At 37.2% G+C, this 23,162-nt stretch overlaps 2 protein-coding genes across 2 annotated transcripts; one reads left to right on the top strand and one right to left on the bottom strand.

The window, feature by feature from the left end:
• Positions 1-110: 110 nt before the first annotated feature.
• On the top strand, positions 111-15,809 carry LOC139975781 (adaptin ear-binding coat-associated protein 2-like). Its single transcript, XM_071983946.1, has 7 exons — positions 111-938; positions 1,508-1,713; positions 4,350-4,431; positions 7,595-7,703; positions 9,272-9,455; positions 10,167-10,284; positions 12,105-15,809. Exons 1-7 carry the CDS (start codon positions 844-846, stop codon positions 12,145-12,147), a joined length of 837 nt encoding a protein of 278 aa, XP_071840047.1. The 5' UTR covers positions 111-843; the 3' UTR covers positions 12,148-15,809.
• Positions 15,810-16,105: 296 nt separating this feature from the next.
• LOC139975780 (uncharacterized) lies at positions 16,106-20,405 on the bottom strand. Its single transcript, XM_071983945.1, has 3 exons — positions 19,888-20,405; positions 18,976-19,174; positions 16,106-18,073 (listed from the first exon to the last, which is right to left on the bottom strand). The coding sequence occupies exons 1-3, from the start codon at positions 20,178-20,180 to the stop codon at positions 17,528-17,530; spliced, it is 1,038 nt and encodes a 345-aa protein (XP_071840046.1). The 5' UTR covers positions 20,181-20,405; the 3' UTR covers positions 16,106-17,527.
• Between the last annotated feature and the right edge of the window lie 2,757 nt (positions 20,406-23,162).

Below are 23,162 nucleotides of genomic sequence, written 5' to 3'. Positions count from 1 at the left end.
TCAGTCGTTTCTTCTATGAAATGCTAAAGTGGGATGGGTTAGAGGGCACTGTTCCTAATTATCGAAGCATAGGGAATTGCGAGATGTAGTACATGTGGGTATCGTGTTTACTGTGTTGGAAAATCGTAACCATTTAGGCCAGTGTTACAAGTGTTACACTCTCCTGCATTAATTAAGAGTAAGATCAACGTGAATACCGCTACGTAGGCCCAGGCCTATAACATAACAGAGGAGGTTATCAACCCTTGCATCAACTTAAAAGACACTGCATTTCACCTGGCCAAATACTGATATGGACTCTGGAGGGATTTATAGTGCATGTCTAGTTTATAGTTCAATGCGGAATATTTTTTGTCAAAATTGATACCTACCTAGGCTTAACTAAATTCCCGTTCAAGCTGTAACGTACTGTAACTTGTATTGTAAGCCTAACGTTAACTTTGATACAAACTCGTTAAATTGTGTTGGATTTAGCCTAGGCCTGTATCGGTACCATGATCAGTAACAGTTAAGCTAGTAAGATCCCTATACACGCAACAAGTGTTGGAATAAACTAGCCTAAGGCAAGTTGTGTCAAGTTGGCACAAGTTCAACATAACGTGAGGCAAGGCCTTCCCACAGGAAAGGCAGGTTTGGATATTTCTATGTTGGAAAGTCACTGACCATTGTTGTGAATGTTGGGACCTGCAGTGTCTCTGATGACTGAAGTCTGAATTAACTGATCTATATTGTAATGCTAAAATTGTTAAGCATTACAACTTCTAGAGACTTTGAACTAACAAATAGTGAAACATTCTTCTCAAGTCATAAAATCTCCACAAAGGACTAGCCTATACTATCAAAATGACAACTGCCAGTGACTATGAAAGGGTACTCTTGGTGAAACCTGAGGTTCATGTGTTCAGAATACCACCAAGAACAACAAATCGTGGATACAGGTAGGTACTTAAGGTATCCATTACTTTTCAGACCTAGGCTAGACTGAGTGAACAGTTAAAGCATCTTCTAGACCTAATTTTCGATAGGTGGAACAAGAGTGTTGGATGTTATAATTGTGAGGCAACACTGTACCCACATAAGTATTACCATTTTAATCTTTTATTTGATGTCTGCTCTGTCATAGAATGTATTGTAAATTCTCATCAACCAAGGCTAGCTGGTTATAAAATATAAGTACATTGGATTTTGTATTGTTTCTTTACTTACACATGTCGTGAAGTGAAACAATCAAGTTGATTATTTAAAAACCTTGAAAGGTTTTCATTGCTTATTTACAGTGAGATGAGAACTTGTTTACTGTATCCCCCCTTTTTTTAACGGTACAATACGCTATCCATTGTGACATTGCGTTTTTTGCTCCCTAATATTAATTACTTGCTCATCAAATGAAGCATGTCAATATAGTGGATAATAATATTTTTGGCATTAAGGCCATGCAAAAGGCAACCTTATTTACAGTACAGACTGATCCATATTTCAATATTACCTTTTTACTGTTTTCATACAGAGCAGCTGATTGGAAGTTAGACAGTCCAGATTGGATCAGTCGGATGAAAGTTATGGCCATCGGGAAAGAATGTTTCATTTGCATAGAAGATAAAAATTCTGGAGAACTATTTGCCAAGGCCCCCATACCAAGTTATCCTGGTGAAGCTGTGGAGTCTGTTCTTGATTCGAGCAGATATTTCGTCATTAGAATTGAAGATGAAAGTGGTATGTCCTTGCATATATATATATCTATTTGGTCTTATTCTCCATATATATAAAGGCCTTTGCTATAAGGGCAGCCTTTAATAGGGCTGTTAAGCTACTGGCATCAGGATGAAATTAGAACCAGATCCCTGTATTATGCACCATTTAATGACCTAAGAACTCCTCTGTACAAACAGTATGAAGGTTATCTCCAGAAATATGCCTCTAAGCAGACTGTTATAATACTTGCTAAGAAGTGCTCCAAATACCCATTCCATCCCCTCTCCTTCAAAACAGCCCTCCCCTTGAAAGAGAAGTTGATATCATTTCTCAAATTTTTTCTTGGGGGGGGGGGGATGAGGGGGGGACAACCAAGTTTGCTATTGGGTCAACCAAAATGTTAAGGCGTAGTTGTCCGAGGAACAACCAGAAGAAATAAGTACAAATTTGCTCGACTGGGACACCAAGATGATCACAAAGTTGAAACATATCGTTAAAAGGACAAGTACAAACTAAATGACCTTAGATAAAGCTTATAATCTGAGAGAACATCATACACAATAGGAAGCAAGTGTTTGTATTTGATTTTGGGAGATATCATACATTTTGTGTTCCATCAGTTACAGTAGAAGAGTGAAGACTGAAACAACTTCAAACAAGTCTAGATCTATACAAAAAGGAAACACAGCATAAAAGTACCAGTGTAACAGGAAATTTCCCCCCCCCCCCCTGAAAATTTTCCCCCACGGGGGGGAATTTTACCTAGGATAAATTCCCCCCCACCCTGAAAATTTACCCCCCCCACCATAAGCATGATCAATTTTCCTGCCAGCACCTGCAAGTCTTTAGCTTTCAATGAATTTCATAATATTCCTATATTCCAATAGGCGATATCTCAAATTCAGTGTATGATGAGATGGTCGATCGTTTGTTCATGGCAATTAAACGCTAGGAATATATCCTTCACGTATTCGCAACCTTTTTTTAGTGGCCAGCGGACAGTTAGTTGCAATAAAATTGTGATGACCAGGGCATTTGGGTCCACTCTATATACCCAACATTTCCACACCATATCAATCAGGACTATCTGTGTAACAGTATGTATAATTGGCTTCAGTGCAGCAATCCCTTTGATGTTCACCCTCATAAGCCATGAATTAAGATAATCCCAATGAGCTTCACCACAGCTCATAATCAATAATCAATAAGTCAACCCCTTCCCAATAAACATTGAATCCTCCTGTGGAACCATCATACCAACACAATTTAATAGTTTCAATTTACAATGATTATACTTGACTACATCAGTAACATCAGAGCATCAGAGCTAGTCCCATTCCATTCATGGCACTGCATTCATGGCCTAACCCTAACCCAAGACATTTCCTCTGAATATCCTTATTGCAGGAATGATATATTCCAAGTTCATGCCCAAAAAATGTTAAAATCTCCTTATTATAGTTCCATGATGAGATATCCTTGATAGGTGTACAAAAATACAATTAACTAGAATTACATGAAGGTGGGGGGGAATTTTTCCAGGTTGGGGGGAATATTTCCTAGGAATAATGCCCACCGGGGGGGGAATATTTCCTAGGAAATCTCCACCCGGGGGGAAAATTTCCTAGGAAATATTCCCCCCGGGGGGGAATATTTTCAGGGGGGAAAAAATCCTGTCACACCGGCATAGTCTCCAGCATTGCTCAACACTGTTCACTGCCCAGGAATAATATATATTTAGTTTTGCATAAAAGGCTATGATGTAAAATGGTCAAATTGCTACGTATAGTTCAAAGATGTGTGGCAGTTGTTGACATCTTTGGACTTGTATAGCAATTTGACCATTTTTGTGTCACAGCATTTTTTGATGTGATACTGTGTTAAGGAATATATTCCTTGAAGACCAATTTTTATACTGTAGGAGAGATGTGTAGGTTTGGTGAATTGAACCAAAGCATGGGGCTGGGAAACCCCCCCCCCCCCTCCTTTGGCGATGATAGGCCTGCCACTATCTTTGTTTGATTTCAGTTGTCTCCAAAGTGATGCCATGGAGGATGATACCAGTTTATATTTTTACGTATGTGAGGGTATTTGGTTGTACTATGCAATCTGAATTTTATCAGATGAAATCCATGGCTGATTTCAGTGGTCCAAACAGAATTTTGGTCATCTCGGACGATCGCACAACAGATAAAATTTGTCCTGCATCTGATGTTTAGAAACACATAATATGGTAGTTCCTTTGGGTTGACTAATGGCTTATTATGGTTAAGCTGAAATAATGAGATGCTAACTAAAATTTTATATTTCCCATTTTTCTTGCATTTCGTTTACACTTATATGAAAATGTTTGCAGGCAGCAAACTAACAGAAGAAGATTTATGAAGTACTTCTTCATTACCCTTCACTTGGTTCAAACACCCGGAAGAGGGACTTAGTCGTAATCTTAATCATCTTTAAATTCTTGTTAAGTTCGCTAAAACACAAAGAAACTGCTTTTAAGGGGTTTGGGGTAGGGGTGGGGGTGGTTGAAGAAGAGGGAGCAAAGAAAGTTGAATCCAATAGCTATGGTCATTGTTTATGGTCAAACCATGATTTCATGCATGGTGTTGATTCTGTTAATTTTATAGGGTAATGTGATCTCTTTTCTCTTTTAGGGAAGAAGGCATTTATCGGCATCGGTTTCCAAGACAGGGCAGACTCATTTGATTTTAATGTAGCTCTACAAGATCATTTTAAGTAAGTGTCTCACTTGTTTTGTGTTCATATGTAATCATCTCCTTTAATCTCAGAATAAATCTTGAGATACATAGCAAGTTTCCTGGAAATGACAGTCATGTGGTCCTGTGGACAAATTTAAGCTTGTCAGACAATTTAATTAGTTAAATATATACCAGTGGGATAAACTATCTAAAATGATATTAATAAACAAATGTGGAAGGGGCAAAGAAGTTTGGTCAAGAGCAGGATTTGAACGGCAGGATTAAACCAGTTCTGTGCCTTAAAAAGTGCTGATCTAAAGCCGATAGTTTGACAATCGGAACGGAGTATTCTAGATTGTTTTATTTACAAACACTGCCACACGTTTGTTCCGTTCAATCTGTCACACCTTTGAAATGCGTAAAAATCGATGTGGGATTTCAGGGAGCTTTGGCTGATTTTACGGGGGCTTTTTGGTGGACATACTGACACTCTGCCTCCTCATGATTGTATTTTGCTCTGGACATTCATCAGCCCGTTGGGTGTATCAATCACAAAGTCAATGGGGCTTTGAATAATGTTTATGTCGCTTGCAATGTTAAAAATAATAATAAACTTAATTCATGAGAAACACAAAAACAATGCCAGATTTTGTTCGTAATTTTGGATCCAGGTTACAACAGGCATGGGTTGGTACTAGAATAAATTGGGTGGACATTGGACAATGTCAACTCATAGCTGCAATACTCCTTTAAGTCTCGAGCAATGATGATATCAGGTCGTTGATGTGCCCCTAAATGATAATGTTATTCACATTGTTTCAAAAATGTTCGTAGCTTGATCAGTAAATGTTTGTCTATCCCCTAAAGAACAACAGAACACACCATCGATGGCCTTCAAAAACATTTGTCCTTGACAAAAATTGTAATGCAAATTTCAAAATATTATGTGAGACTATTATGTTATTCTCTTTAGCTATGGTGTTGCTTTTGAGGAGCTAGCTTTAATGGTCTGGTGTGTTAGACTAAGTAGTCCAGCCACTTCAATTGATGTGCCTGATATATTTAAAGGGTCATAATTTTGTCAAAACTAAAAGTGATAAAGAAACACAAGCAAAAAAATAAATAAAAAATAAGCAGAACTGATTTTGCATTTATATAGTCATCCATTAAATCCACTAATATTTTCTTGAGATTAGGGCAAAATATTTTGTTCATTCATGAGAAAAAGACAACTAGGAACATGTAAATCTGCTTGTAAATGTCTTTCTGTAGTGTGAGGCTGTGACCTCAAATATTCCTTTTGTCAGAAAAACTGAAACTAATGTACAAATGTGTCAAACACACTGTAAGACAAATTATCAAGCATGAATACGCTGATATCCACAGTCAATATTTATCTTCAATCGTTAGGAGGTTGCAAAGTCACGTCAGTTATCAAGCAATTTAACGAATTGTGATAGTTCACCGCACCCAGCATTACGGAACATGTTAAGGTCACTTTCTCCTCCGGGATCGTTGAGTGCCAGTTTGAGACAGTACCTGCTGTTAGAATAAAGGAAATAGTTATAGATTAGAACAGCACTGACATATCCTGTAGGCCACTCGACCATAAATGTCATGAAAACGACTGGGAAGTTTTATTGTTCAGTAGCAAACAGCAATGCAGCTGCTATGTAGGTTGTAGTGTAGAAATTTACAGTAAATATCTCCCAGCACAGCCAAATATACCTGTAGGTATTTATCTCTGCATATGCATGAATCATGGGACAGGTATGCTGGATTTATATCAGGGAATCATGTTATTGTTCAGTAGCAAACAGCTATGCAGCTGCTAGAGGTTAAAGTGTAGAAATTTGCATTAAATATCTCCCAGCACAGCCAAGCATACCTGTAGGTATTTATCTCTGCATATGCATGAATCATGGGACAGGTATGCTTGATTTATATCAGGGAAGAATGTATCGTATTAGAAGTATCACCATCTCAAAACGGTCAAATTGCTTCACAAGTCTAAATATTTATAGCAGTGTTGTACTCGGGGAATGCATAGTATTTTATAAAAAGACCAAATTCGGAAACCTTCAAAACTGCCGCTCAAAATTTGAACACTACATTATTTACTGGTAGAATATGTAGGAAAGATGAGCATCAATTTAGGCAAACTATGTCTTTCATCCAACAAGTTTATTAGTGACAGGAAATGTCCGAATGCTTGGTCTGGAAGTCTTAATGACTACAAGAAAATGCAAACTGCATATTTAAAAAGGACGTAAAGCAAGTGCATGGTTAAAACGAGAAAGATTTCTATTTCTAAGTTAACAAGGACATTTTTGCGAACGAAGCTAGATGGGAGTAATAAAAGATATTTAAGTATCTTAAAATAACTGTATCTTGGAATGAAGTGAATTATCATGATCTGGTATGATTTTGGTGATAGCTGCACTATAGCTCTAACCTACTTTGCATATAGGATGTTGTTATAGTCATTAAACAGTTGATAGTGTTGTACTGCGCTATACACTTTGAGTGAAAAATGTGGGATTTGGAAGGGGAAAATTCAACAGTTTAATTTTTTATGTATTAAATTTAATTACTACAATGCACAACCAACTGTATTAATTGTAAAGTTAATTACCCATCTTTGGTACAGAATAAATATTTCGTAGTATTTTTTTGCATATGTTGTTATAGTCATTAAACGGTTTATAGTGTTTGTACTGCGCTATACACTTTGAGTGAAAAATGTAGGATTTGGAAGGGGAAATTCAACAGTTTTTTTTTTTTATGTTTTAAATTTAATTATTACACTGCACAACCAACTGTATTAATAGTAAATGTTAATTACCCATCATTTGGTACAGAATAAACATTTTGTAGTGCTTTTGTTTTTATGGAAAAATTTGTCATGTATGAAACAGAATCCCTGTCACGCAAATGTCTAGGTGCATACTGAGTACAACTTTGTAGTTCTAGTTTAACATTTACTAAGTTAATCTGATGGCATTGGATTAGAGTCAGATAGCTTGAATGACATTTGAAAGTCAAGCATGCTCTTTTACCCACCCCCTCCCATTTCCCCTCCCACATAGACAATGCCATCTCTATCTACATTGTGCTATGAGATGTCGAAATAGTTTGTGAAAATTATGACAGAATAATATTTCACTGAGTTTTTGTATATATTTCTATACATTTTACAGACATTTAAAGCAAGAGCAACAATTTGAAGCAGAATCCAAGAAGCTTGATACAGGACCAAAGTTGGATCTGGGTTTTAAGGAAGGACAAACCATCACGATAAATATTGGTGTAAGTAACATCAGTTAGCTCTTTAAATCTTCCAAACTTTGCACATTATCAAAGTGAATCATCATTGTTCAGATGTATATCAAACTCCTTGAATGATATCAATATATATATATGTGTTTATATATATGTTTTTGTGTATATAAATATACGTATGTGTGTATATCTATGAACATCTACATACAGTACAATATGTAAACACAGGTACACATCAAACTCCTTGAATGATATATGTATATATATCATTTGAATGATACATAAACATATATATATATATACATATATATATATATATATATATATATATATATGTATATATATATATAAACATATATATATATATATATTTGTATATATATATATATATACATATATATATATATATTTATATATATATATATATATACATAGATCTATGTACATCTACAGACAGTACTGTATGTAAATATAGGTGCACATCAAACTCCTTGGATAACTCCTTTATAGATACATATTAATATTTATCATAGGAAATTGGGAAGTGATCCCTGTAGCAACTTGACTAAAGTTGCATTTTCTTCTGCTCTGCCCCATCAGTTATTCTCTGTTCATAGTTTTAAATCATGCTCGAGGGTATTTCAAAGGATAAACTATTACAAAAGAGACGAGTTGCTGAGGTTCTTTGTTTGAAACTTAGGCACAAAAATCCATTATGATATGTTGTACAACAACACTGCACTATCTGTCCAGATCCCACCATTTCTAAAACACTTGTACTGTATGAGAAGCCAAGGTTCTTGAGTATGAAATTGTTCTGGACTATGCAAACTACACAAAGTGTTAGGTGAGTTCCTTGGATGCGATATTAATCCCAATACGAAAGCATGATGCTCTTATGGCCTCAAACCTCAAGTTTAACAGTATGTTCAAGGTCTTGATGGAGGGAGAGGATTTAGCCATGTCATCCATGGATGTTCTGTTGTATGAAATGAAGTTAAATGAACACAGTTTGGTTGAGTGATTAGAATTTATGAAACAATGGATTCACATGATTAACTGCCTGCACGGAGGACCCAACGATGACATCATAGTCAATTGAGCCTTAAAGGAGCATTCCTGAGATATAACATGTTGTATAAGGTGAATGTCTCAAAAACCGGCATAGCTACAGAAACATTACTATCACTCATTTTTCTTTTTTCATTTGTATTTATTTCTTGGATTATATCATATCATGTCATTCTTCATTTCCTGTATTATCATATTATGTATTTATCCAAAAAAAAAATCTGATTTGAACAGTGAATTGCAACCGGGACTTAATGTTCAATATATGTTTAAGTTCCTTGTAGACAGTATTAACTATTACCCCTTGAAGCACAATTTTAAGTCTTCTGTTGTCCCGATTCAACCACCCTCCTCATCCCCTCCCCTCATTCCCAGCCCCCACGTATAAAATGTGAAAGAAAAGAGAAAAAAATAATTTGTTTTAAGGTAAGTTCGTTAAAGAAAGAGAAGACCACAGGTTGTTTGCATTTAAAGCTATCAACCAATTTCCTAATCTTTCCTTACGTTTATATTTGAATATTCAGAAGAAAGATGGAGCATCCAAGCCAAGGAGTAGACCCACTGGTGCGGCAGCTAGTGGTGGCCAGCCTCCTCTTCTGTTACCACCTCCAGGGGTGAAACCGTTAGGTCTTCCCCCACAGGCTGCCAGCCAGGAAGCCCCTGCTGCAGCATTCAATCAATCATCTAGTGGAGGCCCTGACTTGTTTGGTGAGATTCTTAAACTGAATCTTAAAAGTCTGAAAAAATCCTGTCTCTGTCATTTAGACTATCTTTCATTTCATTGATCTTTTTTGTATTAGACTAGTATAGTAGATTAATGTTATATGTTCACGTAATTGGATAGCCCCCTCTGTCTGGCTAATGAGCTTTGTGGAAACATACCTGAACATTAAAAGACATGGTAAGGTTTACTTTGCACCTCTCTTACCTGTCTCCCATTCCAAATCTGCACTTTCCCATCTACCCAACTACACATTGGAAAGTTTAAACACTGCGCCCTGGCTCCCTGGGCATCGCCCACTTACTCCATCCGAACCTACCGTTCAGGAAGAACGCTAGACGTTTCTGTCTGCAAAATATGCTTTAACATCTTCTGTCGTTTGTTACGATTTTCGTGATCGGATTTGGATCTCTGCGTACTGGAATCTCTTTTCCCTTCACTACTAACACGCACTGTATAAGTATTCTTTTATTTCCATGTATTTTCTCACATGTTTCACCCTTCCTCACTGTCTATTTATTTGACATAACTTTTGCAGAAAAGGGAGGGGTAAGGGGATAGAGGGAATTGTCCACTAGTTGTAATGTCATTAATTGATGACAGACCTTATGTCTAGTTATGCGAGTCAATGATGACGTTGACAAAAGTGCGTCTTTTGAATTTTGTACTTTGATTTGAATAATTTCCTCTTGTCACAGGTGCATCATCTCAGCCTTTTAATAATCCAAGCCAACCAGCACCAGCATTCAGTGCCCCTCCACAGAACCAGGCACAGCAAGGAGGTGCATCTGACTGGGGAGACTTTACCAGTGCAAAGTAAGTAGATTTTGTCGTGAGATTTACCAAGAGACGTTTACCCAAGCCATCTACGTAATCAAAGCCTTAAAGGTGGTCACTAATATGGTCCCCCCATATTTTGTCAGAATAAAAAATTGCTAGTAAGGACATTTTAATCCCATCTGTAAGATATCATAGTCTTAGATCAGGGTGGGCAACCTTTTTGAATGAATGGGCCAGATATGAGGGGTGAAAAATTGACTGGGTTGCACCTAACCAAGGACCTGCTGTTGATTTCAAACCTTTGATTCCGCGGACTTTCAAGCAATAGGTGTGTACTTAATCTGTATTCATAAAACGTAATGTCAATACAGTACAGTTGATAATTAATGGGGATAATAGGCCTACCTGACAGCATCATTAGTGCCGATAAATTCTAAGCAGCTAGCTCGTTTTTTGTGATGATGTAAAATAGATTGACTTTTTTCTTGAGACATCTCACAGGCCTCAAAAAAATCACTGGCGGGCCGCATGTTGCCCGCAGGCCTTAGGTTGCCCACCCCTGTCTTAGATATTCCTTCACATACCAGACAGAGGACTTTTAACAAGTCTATTACAAGAAAAGGAAAGACCAGCAACACAAAGCCACTAGTGCTGCAAACGTTGAATGTCGTTCGTTATTAACTATTTTGTATTCTTTGTTTGAAAGAATTTGTGGTTGTAAATGCTGTCATTGAAATGATTTAAAGTGAAAGTTTCCTTACATTGGCTTATACAGACTAACACTTTGTCAAGTTGGCAATCCCTCTGTCACAGGGATCGAAACCTTGATATCTCCACCATATTAAACAATTTATCACTGTAAAATAATATTTGTATAAGAAAAGAAATGCATTATGATGAAATTCAACCAAATAAGCCAACGTTTAGAAGCATCGTATTTCAAAGATAATTCAGCATGAAGGGCTATAATAGGAAAGTGAAGTTGCAGTAAGTATGGGACGATGTCATCACATATTTGATTGGTTGAGGGAAGGGAGGGCTTAGCCAACCAAAATGGTTGCATCCATATATCTCGAGTTTGGAACAACAATTTTCAACTAACATTGTGGGACATGTTTTTTCCTCCATATAATAATATAATAAAATAATATAATAAAATGGAATATCTCTTCACTCCTTCCCATTTTTTATGATTAAGTTTTGGTTCCGATGCAAACAGCATCAGGAACCTATTCGGTCATGATACTGTGTGTGTGTACTGGATGTGTGTTACGCCTAGCTTGTAATCATGATATCTTAGGGACTATACGTTGTATTCATGCCATGTATACGGTAGTCAGATAACCAATGGGATGAAGATGTGCCGTATTGCTTTTAGGTGTCATGTCATGCATATTAATGAGTGGGTGGGGCATGATGTTAAAATGTTGCAAATGGCCATATTTTTTAACAACTATTAGCATTTGTTTCCATTCATATGTTGTTGTTGGTGTTTATGTAAGTGTTCATGTTATAAACAAGTTGAAATTAATTAGTATGTTTGTTTTGGCAAGACTTAAATGTAATTACTAAGAGAAAGCTTCTTAACATGATATCTCAGGCAGTATATATTCCATGCTATACGTGGTACACTGATATCCATTGAGCTGTAGAAGAGCCCTTTTGCTTTTAGAAGTAATGTCAAACAAAGAGTGAATAGTTGGGGGCATCATGTTAAAATGTTTAAATGGCCATATTTTGAGGAATTTATACTTCTTTGTTTCCTTTCATATTTGGCGCGTTTGTATCGTTAGTTTCATTCTCGAGAAGCAAGGGAACTGTTTAAAACGTTTTCGTTTTCTGGTTCTTCTTCACAGATCATCAAGTAACAATTCTTCCAACAATTGGGTCCAGTTTTGAGATGAAGGAAAGACCAAAGAGGTGATGGGTGCAGCAAAGAGTACTACTAGTAGACTTTCAGAAGAAAGAAAGGGCTTACAATCTTTTAGCGGTGCGGGCCTGAATGAGTTTGAAGAGAAATAAACCTGGCCGGTGTCTCGTCAGAGATTATAGGTCCTGTTTATTTATGATTTTACTTCAATATTTCTCAATTTGATATTTTAACAGAATTACTTAAACTCAGAGCATTGGCTTTGAAAAGAATTGTTAAATATGCCTTTCCAAGAAATGTGTCCATCAGATGCACTCTAGTAACTAGTCCAGTGTTCTCTGTGAGCAGAATTGTAACAAGTCAATTCATTTCGAGTTTGAATTGTAAAAAATCACAAAGGTTGATTTGATTATCTACAAGGGGAAAAACTAAGCAAGTTGTCCAAGTCATTTTACTGTTGAAGCTTAGTGACTTGTTACAACACTGTTGAAGCTTAGTGACTCCTGTAAGGACTTGTTACAACACTGTTAAAGCTCAGTGACTCCTGTAAGGACTTGTTACAACACTGTTGAAGCTTAGTGACTCCAGTAAGGACTTGTTACAATACTGTTGAACCTTAGTGACTCCTGTAAGGACTTGTTACAACACGTTTGAAGCTTAGTGATTCCTGTGAGGACTTGTTACAACACTTGAAGCATAGTGACTCCAGTAAGGACTTGTTACAATACTGTTGAACCTTAGTGACTCCAGTAAGGACTTGTTACAACACTGTTGAAGCAAGTGACTCCAGTAAGGACTTGTTACAACACCGTTGAAGCTTAGTGACTCCAGTAAGGACTCGTTACAACACTGCTGAGTGACTCCAGTAAGGACTTGTTACAACACTGTTGAAGCTTAGTGACTCCAGTAAGTCGAGTCAAGTCATCACTGTACTATCTCACTGAAAAAAAATGTCACCAATTGATTCATAGAGTATTTTCAGTTTGGAGAATGGATGGCTCTAGTCTTAAATTTTGCCTTAGAGTGCTGTAAAGATAATTAAAATATTAAACATGAAATTGAAATCAGAAAGACATAAACTAGTAACAATTTCTTAAAAATATTTCAGACTGTGAAATTTATATACCAGTTTTACCATAAATGGACACTGCAAAGTTGTTACGAAAAGGACACCCATTCAAATGTTTTTTTTTTCAAACTTATTTGGTAATAAAGTCTGAGAGTATTATACCCTGTGAAAAAAATGGTTGAGGTGATAAAATAACTGCAGTGTGCTATTGTGTTTGTTTATTTCTATTCAAACTCATTCTCCACTCATTTTATAGCGACCACTTTGAACAACTAGTGAGATTGTGTATTCATGGTTTGATCGCGGCATTTGTACATTCTTCCCTGACGTAAAATATGTGGCTAAAATATTTTTTATTCTGCTATTGAAAAAAACGAGAAAAAAAAAAGTGTAGTATAAAAGAATAAATTAAAACCTTCCAAAGTTTATTCCATCCCTCAACTCAATAGGTAATTATAAAGGAAAAGAACATATTAGTTTGTAATGTGAAAGACATAGATATAACCTGGTAACTGTACCCCGTGTAAACTTTGCCGTTATCTAGTGTTATTGGAGTAAAATTGCTCAGCTTAGCTGGTTTTCATCTTCAACATCATCATCTCTGGATACGATGCTCAGTACTATAGGTTTTCCGAGGAATCTCATCTGTTTCAATTTATCGTACCCCTGTTTTTTTGTTTTTTTTGCACTTTTTAAGTTGCAGGTTAAAGCTGCAAAGAAAAACACCCAGTGTTTAATTTTGCAAAATCGTTTTGCAATTGATTATAAATTATTTCAAATAATTTCTCAGTAATGGCTTACTTGATATATTTCTTCACTTCATTAAGAGATGTCTTTAGGCAGAATTTCATTTGATGCTATAGAAAAGCCTTTTTGTTTTTTTTAGGATTTGTGTGTTGCATCTGAGGGACTGACCTAATGAATTGTGTATTAGACTGAATAATCCAGTCACTTTAATTGATGAGCCTAACATCTTTAAAGGCATTGAAGACTCGCCCCAAACTGCGTGGGGCCATCTAAAAAAGTTTACTTTCTGTTGCTTGCAAGTGGCGTTTTGTTGGTGTCGCTACAAAATGCAGACAGTAATGAAACGTGATACCTTGTTATCTTTAGCTGGACCTGAGATGTCCATCGCTGTATCGTTTGTGCACTGTGGGTATTGACCGCAGCTGTATGTACTGACCGTACGCTAGTGTCTAATTACCGACGGTAGCAAGCTGTGTGTGTATTTTCTGGGATCGATGGTGGTGTCTAACACTTCTGTTACACCTCATTCGAAACTAGGTCAGATTACCGCCATTAGACGTTTCTTTTTGCGCGAGTCTTCACACCCATTAAAGGGTCTTTTAATTAAAAGTGTATAGGAAACCAACCTGGGCTTTAGCAGTGTGTTTTAACATCTATCTTCAACAACAATTACATATCAGATTTAATTTTGTGCCTCACATCATCCTTTGAATGGACAAAAGTGGAAAAAATGAAATCCCTAAATGGTGGCAAGAAATCTTGCTTCGCTACAATAACATTGGAATAGTTCCCCGAAGACTGCAAGTCATGGAAATAGATTTAACGAGTATGTTTGTAATGTTAAATATATTGGTTCACAGCAGCAATATCTAGATATATTTTGGGTCCCAACTTATTGTCAATATTTAATGAACAGGCTGGTGTTCAACAGCAGAGAAAAATGACACCTGACATGTCGAGACAAGATACTAGTTATAATTGCACAACTTTAAAACTTAGGTGGGTTTATATGTTGGCAGTACAGATAGCTACACAAATCTAGCATGGTGCACACAGAGTAGAAATTAAGTTCTTATTATAGAGAACAAACATCTTAAATGTGGTCCATAGACTTTCATACCTTTTCCGTTCAAAGTACTACTTAAATATACTTCTTTCTTTTTTTTTTTTAGCAGAAACAGAAACTTTATTAGAAACTTGTTCTCAATTTGCAGTTGAGATAAAGTGGTAACATTATCCTCTTCCCCTTACAAAAAAAAAAAAAAAAAAAAATTGGAAAATAGTTTGTTACTGAGGGGTATCAGTTCTCATTGAGGTAGAGTGCACTCTTTTTTTTGTCACATGGCAAGGTTGTCTGCATTTGTTTGTCCTCTTTAAAGTTTTATTTTAATGTTCAGGGTAACAGGTAGTGATCAATGCGCTATTATTTGAAAAAGATGAAACAATGATTTTTTGATATGATTCTGTTACACATGGTAAATCATATCGTATTTAATATGAATGAATTGAATGGACAGTACCATATTATTCAATTTCTCCTAAGGTGGTTCATATAATATCACAGCTTTGCTCAGCAAGCTTAATGGATTTGAATATGCTATTTGCCAGAGGGGCTTGTGTCTAGGTGAGCTCCAGCTGTATCGCTCGCCAGCGATATGTCAGGGCCATCGGACAGAGGCGGTGAGTTTTGAGAAAGGAAATTGGACGATTGGTAACACATTAGATAAATATGTAAATAGTGAAAACTTGCTAAGACATGATATTAGTACTCTTTCTCATTCCTATTCATTTTAATTATGAAATAATCAATTTCCCAATATCACCTAGTTTCTGTACCATGTTGGTCGAAGCAGTAAATTGTTGTTTCATATGTGACTTGGATGTTCGTTTCATTTTTTGCCATCTGGTGTAGTTTATTTGTTAATCTGAAATACTAATGCCTCATCCTCCATCCCTCAACCTCACAAGAAATATCATCTGTCCTCCCTCAACATCCCCTCCTACCCTCCCCCCACCTAAACCCACCATTCTCTTTTCCAACAAGGTAGCAGGAAGAGGTTTGACAAATTTCCACTATTTGACAATTTACTGAAAGGAAAATTTATTTTGCCAAAAAAATGTAACACAATGAGAAACCACAAGAAAAGGAATAATAACAGGACACCAGAAACTATTTTTAATTTTGTTTATTAAAGCCTCGTAACATTTCTTCGATGCTCTTTGCTTTGCTTCTCTTCTTATGGTAAACCCTGGCACAAAATTAGCACAATATAAGCAAGTAAAATTACCAACAAAAATAATAATAATAAGTACTGTTACTTTTGCAATATCTTGTGGGTGAATTAATGAACATATATTTCAGTGAAAAAAGATAAACTGCCGTTACCTGGAGCAAAGGAGATATGAATTGGACTGAATGGTTTCAACTTGCACAAGTCCGTTGCGATTCATTTTTTAATTTCAAATAACGGGCCACTTACTCCAAAGTCGTGGAAAACAAACGATTATGAGGATTTTATCAGAGGTTGACCTTTGACAGAGTTTAAGTGCGGATATGTCATAGTCCTACAGAACAGAAAATATCGATGCATGTTTTATCTTTCTACACAACGATTTTCCTTTTCGTTCCACATATCAATTGTTTGAAATGCTCCTTTAACACAAATTGCATCTTGTGATAGGCACATCAGATGAAAGTGTTTTATATGATGGTAAACTGGTATAATTTCATTGTTTTATTGTTTAGATCTAATAATCCCACTCAAAAGAAATATATACTCTCTTTAGCTTTACAGTAAATAAAACAGGATTGCCAACGTTCTTAGTGATTCCTTGCGACATCTTCTATCAGAGCATTTAATACCACACTGGATGCAACACATTCATGTTTTGACCATACCTTGCACCAGTGTAGTCATACATATCAAGTTTTTCATCTAGAGTTATTATTAGACTTATAGTTTGTAAGGTTTTCAAACTTTGACCCCTATCGGCATACAAGTACTGATGAACTCCACAAAAATATGAGCTTTTCTTGCTAAGATGAACTCTCAGCCATGTATGATGTTATCTAGGATTACATTCCAGACTTATTGTACTTCAACCATTTTCTGACTTTTTTCCACATCTGATAGCAAATATACTTTAACCTCCAAATACCTGTATACCAATTCAAACATTCAAGTAGCCAAATCTAGAGTCTGCAGCATGATATTGATACAGCTTACAGTGAAGAATAGTTTTAGGTTAAATTGTCTGAACTGCGCAGGCTGGAACACATGGAACTCAGTACGCCACGCAGCTGCAAACCGAACCCAGTGGAAGAATGATGTCCGGGTCTTGTGTGCCTTCTGGCACAGAGAGATTTAAGGTTAAGGTAAGGTAAATTGTCTGACTATGGGGAATCCCCCCTCCCTCTTCCCCCAGAAATAAATGGTACAAAAATGTCACCTCAACCAAGTTTAGTTGTTCATAATATTTTATAACATATCAAACTTAACTTTGTTTCTAAAGTATTCAATTTCCTTGAAAACTATTCTCAGGGATGAACAAACTGATCCTTTCTACTATTAATTACCATGTGATACTTATTCCTAACAGCTGATCCCTCTCTTTCCTTTCGGCGTCTTATTTTTCTCCAAAAAGCCATTCCCGGTCGGTCTGGCGCTCTTTGACAGCCCTTCCGTGACCAGGTACAGGACCAGAAATACGATCAAAAACAATGCCAAGATGATCCCGAGTGTGTAGAGGGTCGTGTTGTACGAGAAACTGTCGCCCAGCCCCAGCTGATGCAAGTGGCGCTCTGCCGGCTGGAAGTTTGGATTTAGATCGAGGACATGTCGGAAGTGGTGGCCAGCTTCCTCGCTTCTCGAGAGAGACTGATGTATTTCGCCCAGCGTGAAATGTTGTAACCAAGTGTTCTGGTCGGAGTTCTTGTGGTCTAGAGACTGTCCTGCGAGTAAGAGGGCGTCCTCTTTGTAGCCGAGGTTAAAGAGAACTCGAGCAAGATTTAAAAGAACGTCTGGGTGATGCGGGTTTATGATGAGGGCCTTCCTGAAGCACTCAACCGCTAGAGATGTACTTCCTTTTACCCGCCAGAAGTTACCCACTTGATTTAAAACTGACAACGAGTCGGGACTCTGCAAAAGCAATATAGTAGATGATAGACAAAATTAAAAATTTTGGATTACTTTGTAATTTATCACGAAGTTCAGAAATGAAGCATATCTGTGAATCAAGCATCTCTCTGGGAAGTACTTGTTACTAACTCTGTCTGGAAATTCTTTATGCATTTATTGCGTAAAAAATACATATAGGAATTCCCCATCTTCAATGTATATATGCCATGCACTAAGTAATATTTTCACAAATACATAACAGCAGAGAACAATTTAGAGTACAGATTTTGCATAGCAGTCTTGAAGGCTAAGAACTTTGTCTCTTATAAAATAGTACCAGTGTACAAAAACTGCTTTGCATCTGTGTAATTGTCTATATAGCAAGTTGCCTATTTTGTATACCATTTAGTGATGCCATACTGGATAAATTATTAAACTGCATTGAAGGTATACTACACAAATATGATTGCATACTGAGATGGCGACAGCTAGACCAAATCTGTGAAGCATAAAGGTCAGCCACTAAAAATTCTTGCGCAGTCACTTGGAGGGATCAAAGTTTGAATTTATCCCCCAAATCACACTGAAGCAGCTTTAAAGAATGGTAGGTTGTGTGTAAAAGTAACCACTGCATTTTCTTCAAGGCTTACCCTCCAATCCACTGTTCAATCACCATCTGGCAAAATTTCCCATTTAAAAGTGTTTTTGATAATTAAATTTTGACAAACAGATTTATGGCAGATATCTGTATGGTTTCTGTCAAAGTGTTTTTGGATATGTCCTTTACCGTCCTTTAACACCAATGTCAACATCAAAGAGGATCATATCCATTATCATGACAAACTTTATCAACCAAATCATCTAGGACGGTATTAACTTGTTTTGTGCTAAAATATTTGCCACTTTCATTACAATTTACTTACTATCTGCATTGCATCCCGTAGATTATATTCCAATATATCTAGATTGACTTCTTCAGACTCGCTTCTTTTGAAGATTAAGGAAACCTCCGGTTCTGGCATAAATGGATGTTTTAGTCTGTCCACAATACCTTGAAGGTCGTCATACTGGCTCTTGTTGGTGATGTCCTTACAGTGTAAGGGATCGTCATCAAAGTCCCTCCTGAAATCAAGTGATTGAATAAACATGAAAGAACTTATTGTAATTACTGAATTATGGTAGCTATAATAATAACGAAATGATGACAAATTTTGAGGAATAATTTAGTTTTCAAATTTTGTGTAGCAGTTTTGAAGTCCCTGAATTTTGTCACTTGTACAATACCATGGTTCTGTGTAGAAAACACCTCTAGTCTACACATCCTTAGACTGGAATACTTACTGGATCAATTTGCATAGCATTTTGTGATGTGATAATGGATAAATTAATTCCTGATTTAGTTTAGTTTATAAATAATAGTGAATCTCAAAGGTAAGGAAGTAAACTGCAGCTCCATTGAAAATCTATCCACATGATGATCACAGGCTTCTATCAAACATTCTTATGCAAGTCCTCAATCAAACAAGGATCAATAATTAATGTACAGTACAAACATAATCAAATCTCAGTTGAACCTGGGAGATTTTAGTCGGGACTGATAGTCTGATACCAAGACTACCAGTACCAGTACTTCTACCTTTAACTTAGTTTAACCTAAGCCACTGCCAATATTCTCTGCCGACCTTGGTTTACCTATAAATAGTATAGTGCCAGTGAGCCATTTGAAGGATTAATTTAATAAAATGGCATTTCTTAAAGGTCCATGCCAGTAAGACCAATTGCTAAGCAAAAAAACATTTTGAAATTGACGGACTTTAATTACACTATTAACTTACAGTTCAAATTCTTCCTTCTCACTGCATTTAACACACTCTCCATCTTTGTTTTCATTATTTCTAGTACCGTCTGTCCCAAACCCATATTTCTCTGCAAGTAAAATGCTTAAAACTGGATCTTCACTGGCGACCTTAGCAAAGTCTTCTTCAGCAGGCAATACAAGTGCTTGCCCGTTGGGCTGCTGTTGCAACTTCCAGTGTGTAGCAGCCCTAGGCCTAGGTGTAGAAGATGTGATGAGCGCCGACAAAACCTGAAAGGCGTAAATTGCCTTCAGAGAAAAATTCACAAGCATTTTGATATCGATAAACGACTTTCCATTTGCTACAAGGTTGGAGTTAACTATTCGTCTTCAATATTCAAGCACAAACGTTTTACCGAATCACCAAACCGTATAAGAACATCAAGTGATCAGGATTCCAGTTCAGCACATACAGTAAGTACTGTATAAATGCAGTTATCTGTGTGAACCAGTTTAGCTACGATATTATAACTTGAGCCAGTTGGAGCAAATGAATACACTACGAGTATTTATTATGCAGTGTAATTAACACCACGTATTTGCAATGTTCATAACATTTTACTTTACGTGGTGAAAATAAAGGACAAGGTCGGACAAGGACGGCGATTTCTGATGAGAGAGACCGGGTGACGCAAACCCGGGTGGGAAGATTGAATGTGGACGGGGCCTGGAAGAATGGATGAGGGAATCGGTGGGGGGGGGGGGAGATTCGGTAGGGAAGACCAGGTGGGAGAGATAAGGAGGCCGAGGGAGACGGATGAAGGGGTTTCTTTATGACACAGAAGTGCCGTCGTGAGGGGATCGAAGTTTGGGTTCGGAGGTTTCGCGGGTGTTGGAACTTGTCCAAGGTCGAAGGAGACCTGCATGGGTGCACTCAGTGGCGGGTGAGGAGGGGTCTTGGGATGGAGGGGCGGGAGCCCCAGTGAAATATCTCACCCGCCCGCGCTTTCCCCTTCCCCCAAATGACATAATTGGTGGGGGAATACATTGGACGAAGATTACAAGATGCATTAATAGACTCGTTTAAAGTAGCAATCCAGATGAGAAATTTGATATACTGTAATTGGCTGAACCTCTTGAGAAGTATACATTCGCAAGTCAATGTCATATTATAGTTGTCTCTGCAGTGAGCCAGAATGATTGAAATGCTTCCTGAGGTTTGCGCCTGAGTGGCTATTATACATATAGTTGGTGGCTTAGATTGGATATGATGATATCGTCCCGAGGGAGGGTCTAAGGGAAGGGGCCTATTTGAAAAATGTTGGTAATATATACTAGGGTGCAATCTGATCTTACACTTTGCAATTTTTCACACATTGTGAAGGGAGGGTCTAAGGGAAGGGGCCTATTTGAAAAATGTTGGTAATATATACTAGGGTGCAATCTGATCTTACACTTTGCAATTTTTCACACATTGTTGAAGAATTTTCAACTGTTGATATTGTGCTGTACATATACCGTATATGTTATACAGTAGATGTGTTTTGTATGCCTATACGTACACGAGTTAATTTTCAATATTCTGTCTGTCACGGTGGTTGGGAGTGGGGGGGGGGGGCTGAGTATCTCTTGAACTAAACTGGTAATTGCGCCCCTGGGTAGCGCTGTAACAGCTAGGGATATGAGACAATTCTTACCGTGAGACCAATTTTGACTAAATTTGACCATTGACCACTCATGCTCATACAGAATAATTGAAAACATGACGTCATAATTTTCGGTATCATGAATTACACATGTTGTTGCCATGTTTTTCACGGGAGAATACGTACCAGAGGATGACGTGTATATCGGCAAGCCCGCAGATATAGCCAACCTAAATTGTTGGAGATCGAAGCACCAAAAATTAACTGAGAGTCACAAACAAGTAAAGCAGGGCACAAAAGCTCGTGTACACTGTTACTTGTGAAGTTTCAAATTACTACACTTGATAGGACAGAAGGGGATCGATATCGCAGCTAGAGTATAGTTTTCAAGTGGGTTGGAGGGGGGGGGGCACATGCCCCAGTACTGGGGCATGTGCCCCCCATTTTTTTCAAAATAGCAAATGTGCCATGACGTTTTTAAAAGAGCCTCTAAAATATGTTTTTATAACGTTAAATGTGGTGTTATGAAAACGTCGGCAAAACGTTTTTATGGGATGTAATATTTTTCTCACATATTGAAAACGTTATATTTATGTTTTAACAAAAGATGTTTGAAATAAAGCCTGAAAACGTTTTCGTGACACATTTATTACACCACAAATAACGTTATCAAAACAAAAGACGAAACATTCAGTAACGTTTGGAAAACGTTTTTGTGTTTGCTGGGGTAGCTACTGGCAAATAATTAACATGTGCCCTTCTGATAAAGAGCTGTCTTTTGGATATCTTAAGCCTTTGTTAATTTTAATATTTTATTTTAATTATTTATTTTTAGTGTGTACATGCTATTTTTAAAATGACATCCCATATCTTTTTGTAGCACGGTTAACAATAAACAATCTCAATAAATAGTATTAATAGCATACTAAAACATCATATATATTTATGTGATATGGCCGGTGTGTATCGGTCAATAGCATAACGAGTGGTGGTTGTGGAATGAGAAATTAAGTGCCAATCTGATCTTGTGCCCCCCTCACTTTTTGGAAGCTTCCTACCCCCTGACCTTCTTCATCTGAACCTTGAAAACTCAGCCTTCAGTTTCTCAACCGCGTGCTTGTCAACAGCTGTATATCTTGCATGCGCATGAACTTGCTTATCGATCCTTGTAATCATAAGCGAATAAGAGATCACTTCTTAGCTATATTTTATATTAGAGCAGCGGCTCGATCAGGCTCGTCCTCTCTGACACACAGCGACAGTTTTAGACTTGACTCCGCGATCGGACATAGAGATCAAAGTAATCTACTTAGCATATGACTCATTCTCGATCCCATTTGTAGACATCATGAGGCTTTTCTACATATGTTTACATCGAGCTTTCTCTAGTATACGTCATTGAAATTGCTCATCTCATTACCACCCACCCCTTTTTCCTCCCATTCCTGTTCCTTTCCCCTATCTCACATTCCTTAACTCCATTTTTGAGGTAAATTGAGGAATAAATCAACGAAAGTGCCTCCAACTCTCTCGGTTACCCCTCCTCCTTCACTCACAATCTTTTCCCATCTACTTACACCTTAGGATTCAAGTAGTACCTATGCTATGTTTTGATATGCGGATGAATAAACGCATCTTGTTTGGCGTAAATGTCCATGCGCGATGTTAA

Source organism: Apostichopus japonicus, chromosome 11 (assembly GCF_037975245.1).
Source record: "Apostichopus japonicus isolate 1M-3 chromosome 11, ASM3797524v1, whole genome shotgun sequence".
Classification (NCBI taxonomy): domain Eukaryota; kingdom Metazoa; phylum Echinodermata; class Holothuroidea; order Aspidochirotida; family Stichopodidae; genus Apostichopus; species Apostichopus japonicus.
Note: the sequence above shows the minus strand (reverse complement) of the source record. Positions and strands in the feature narration are given on the sequence as shown.

Coding starts and splice junctions, on each gene's coding strand:
- LOC139975781 (XM_071983946.1), top strand. CDS start 844: ATGACAACTGCCAGTGACTATGAAAGGGTACTCTTGGTGAAACCTGAG. Junction 1,714..4,349: donor TAGAATTGAAGATGAAAGTG/GTATGTCCTTGC, acceptor TTTCTCTTTTAG/GGAAGAAGGCATTTATCGGC. Junction 7,704..9,271: donor CCATCACGATAAATATTGGT/GTAAGTAACATC, acceptor TTGAATATTCAG/AAGAAAGATGGAGCATCCAA.
- LOC139975780 (XM_071983945.1), bottom strand. CDS start 20,180: ATGCTTGTGAATTTTTCTCTGAAGGCAATTTACGCCTTTCAGGTTTTG. Junction 19,175..19,887: donor GAGAAGGAAGAATTTGAACT/GTAAGTTAATAG, acceptor ACTTGATTTCAG/GAGGGACTTTGATGACGATC. Junction 18,074..18,975: donor TACGGGATGCAATGCAGATA/GTAAGTAAATTG, acceptor TTGCTTTTGCAG/AGTCCCGACTCGTTGTCAGT.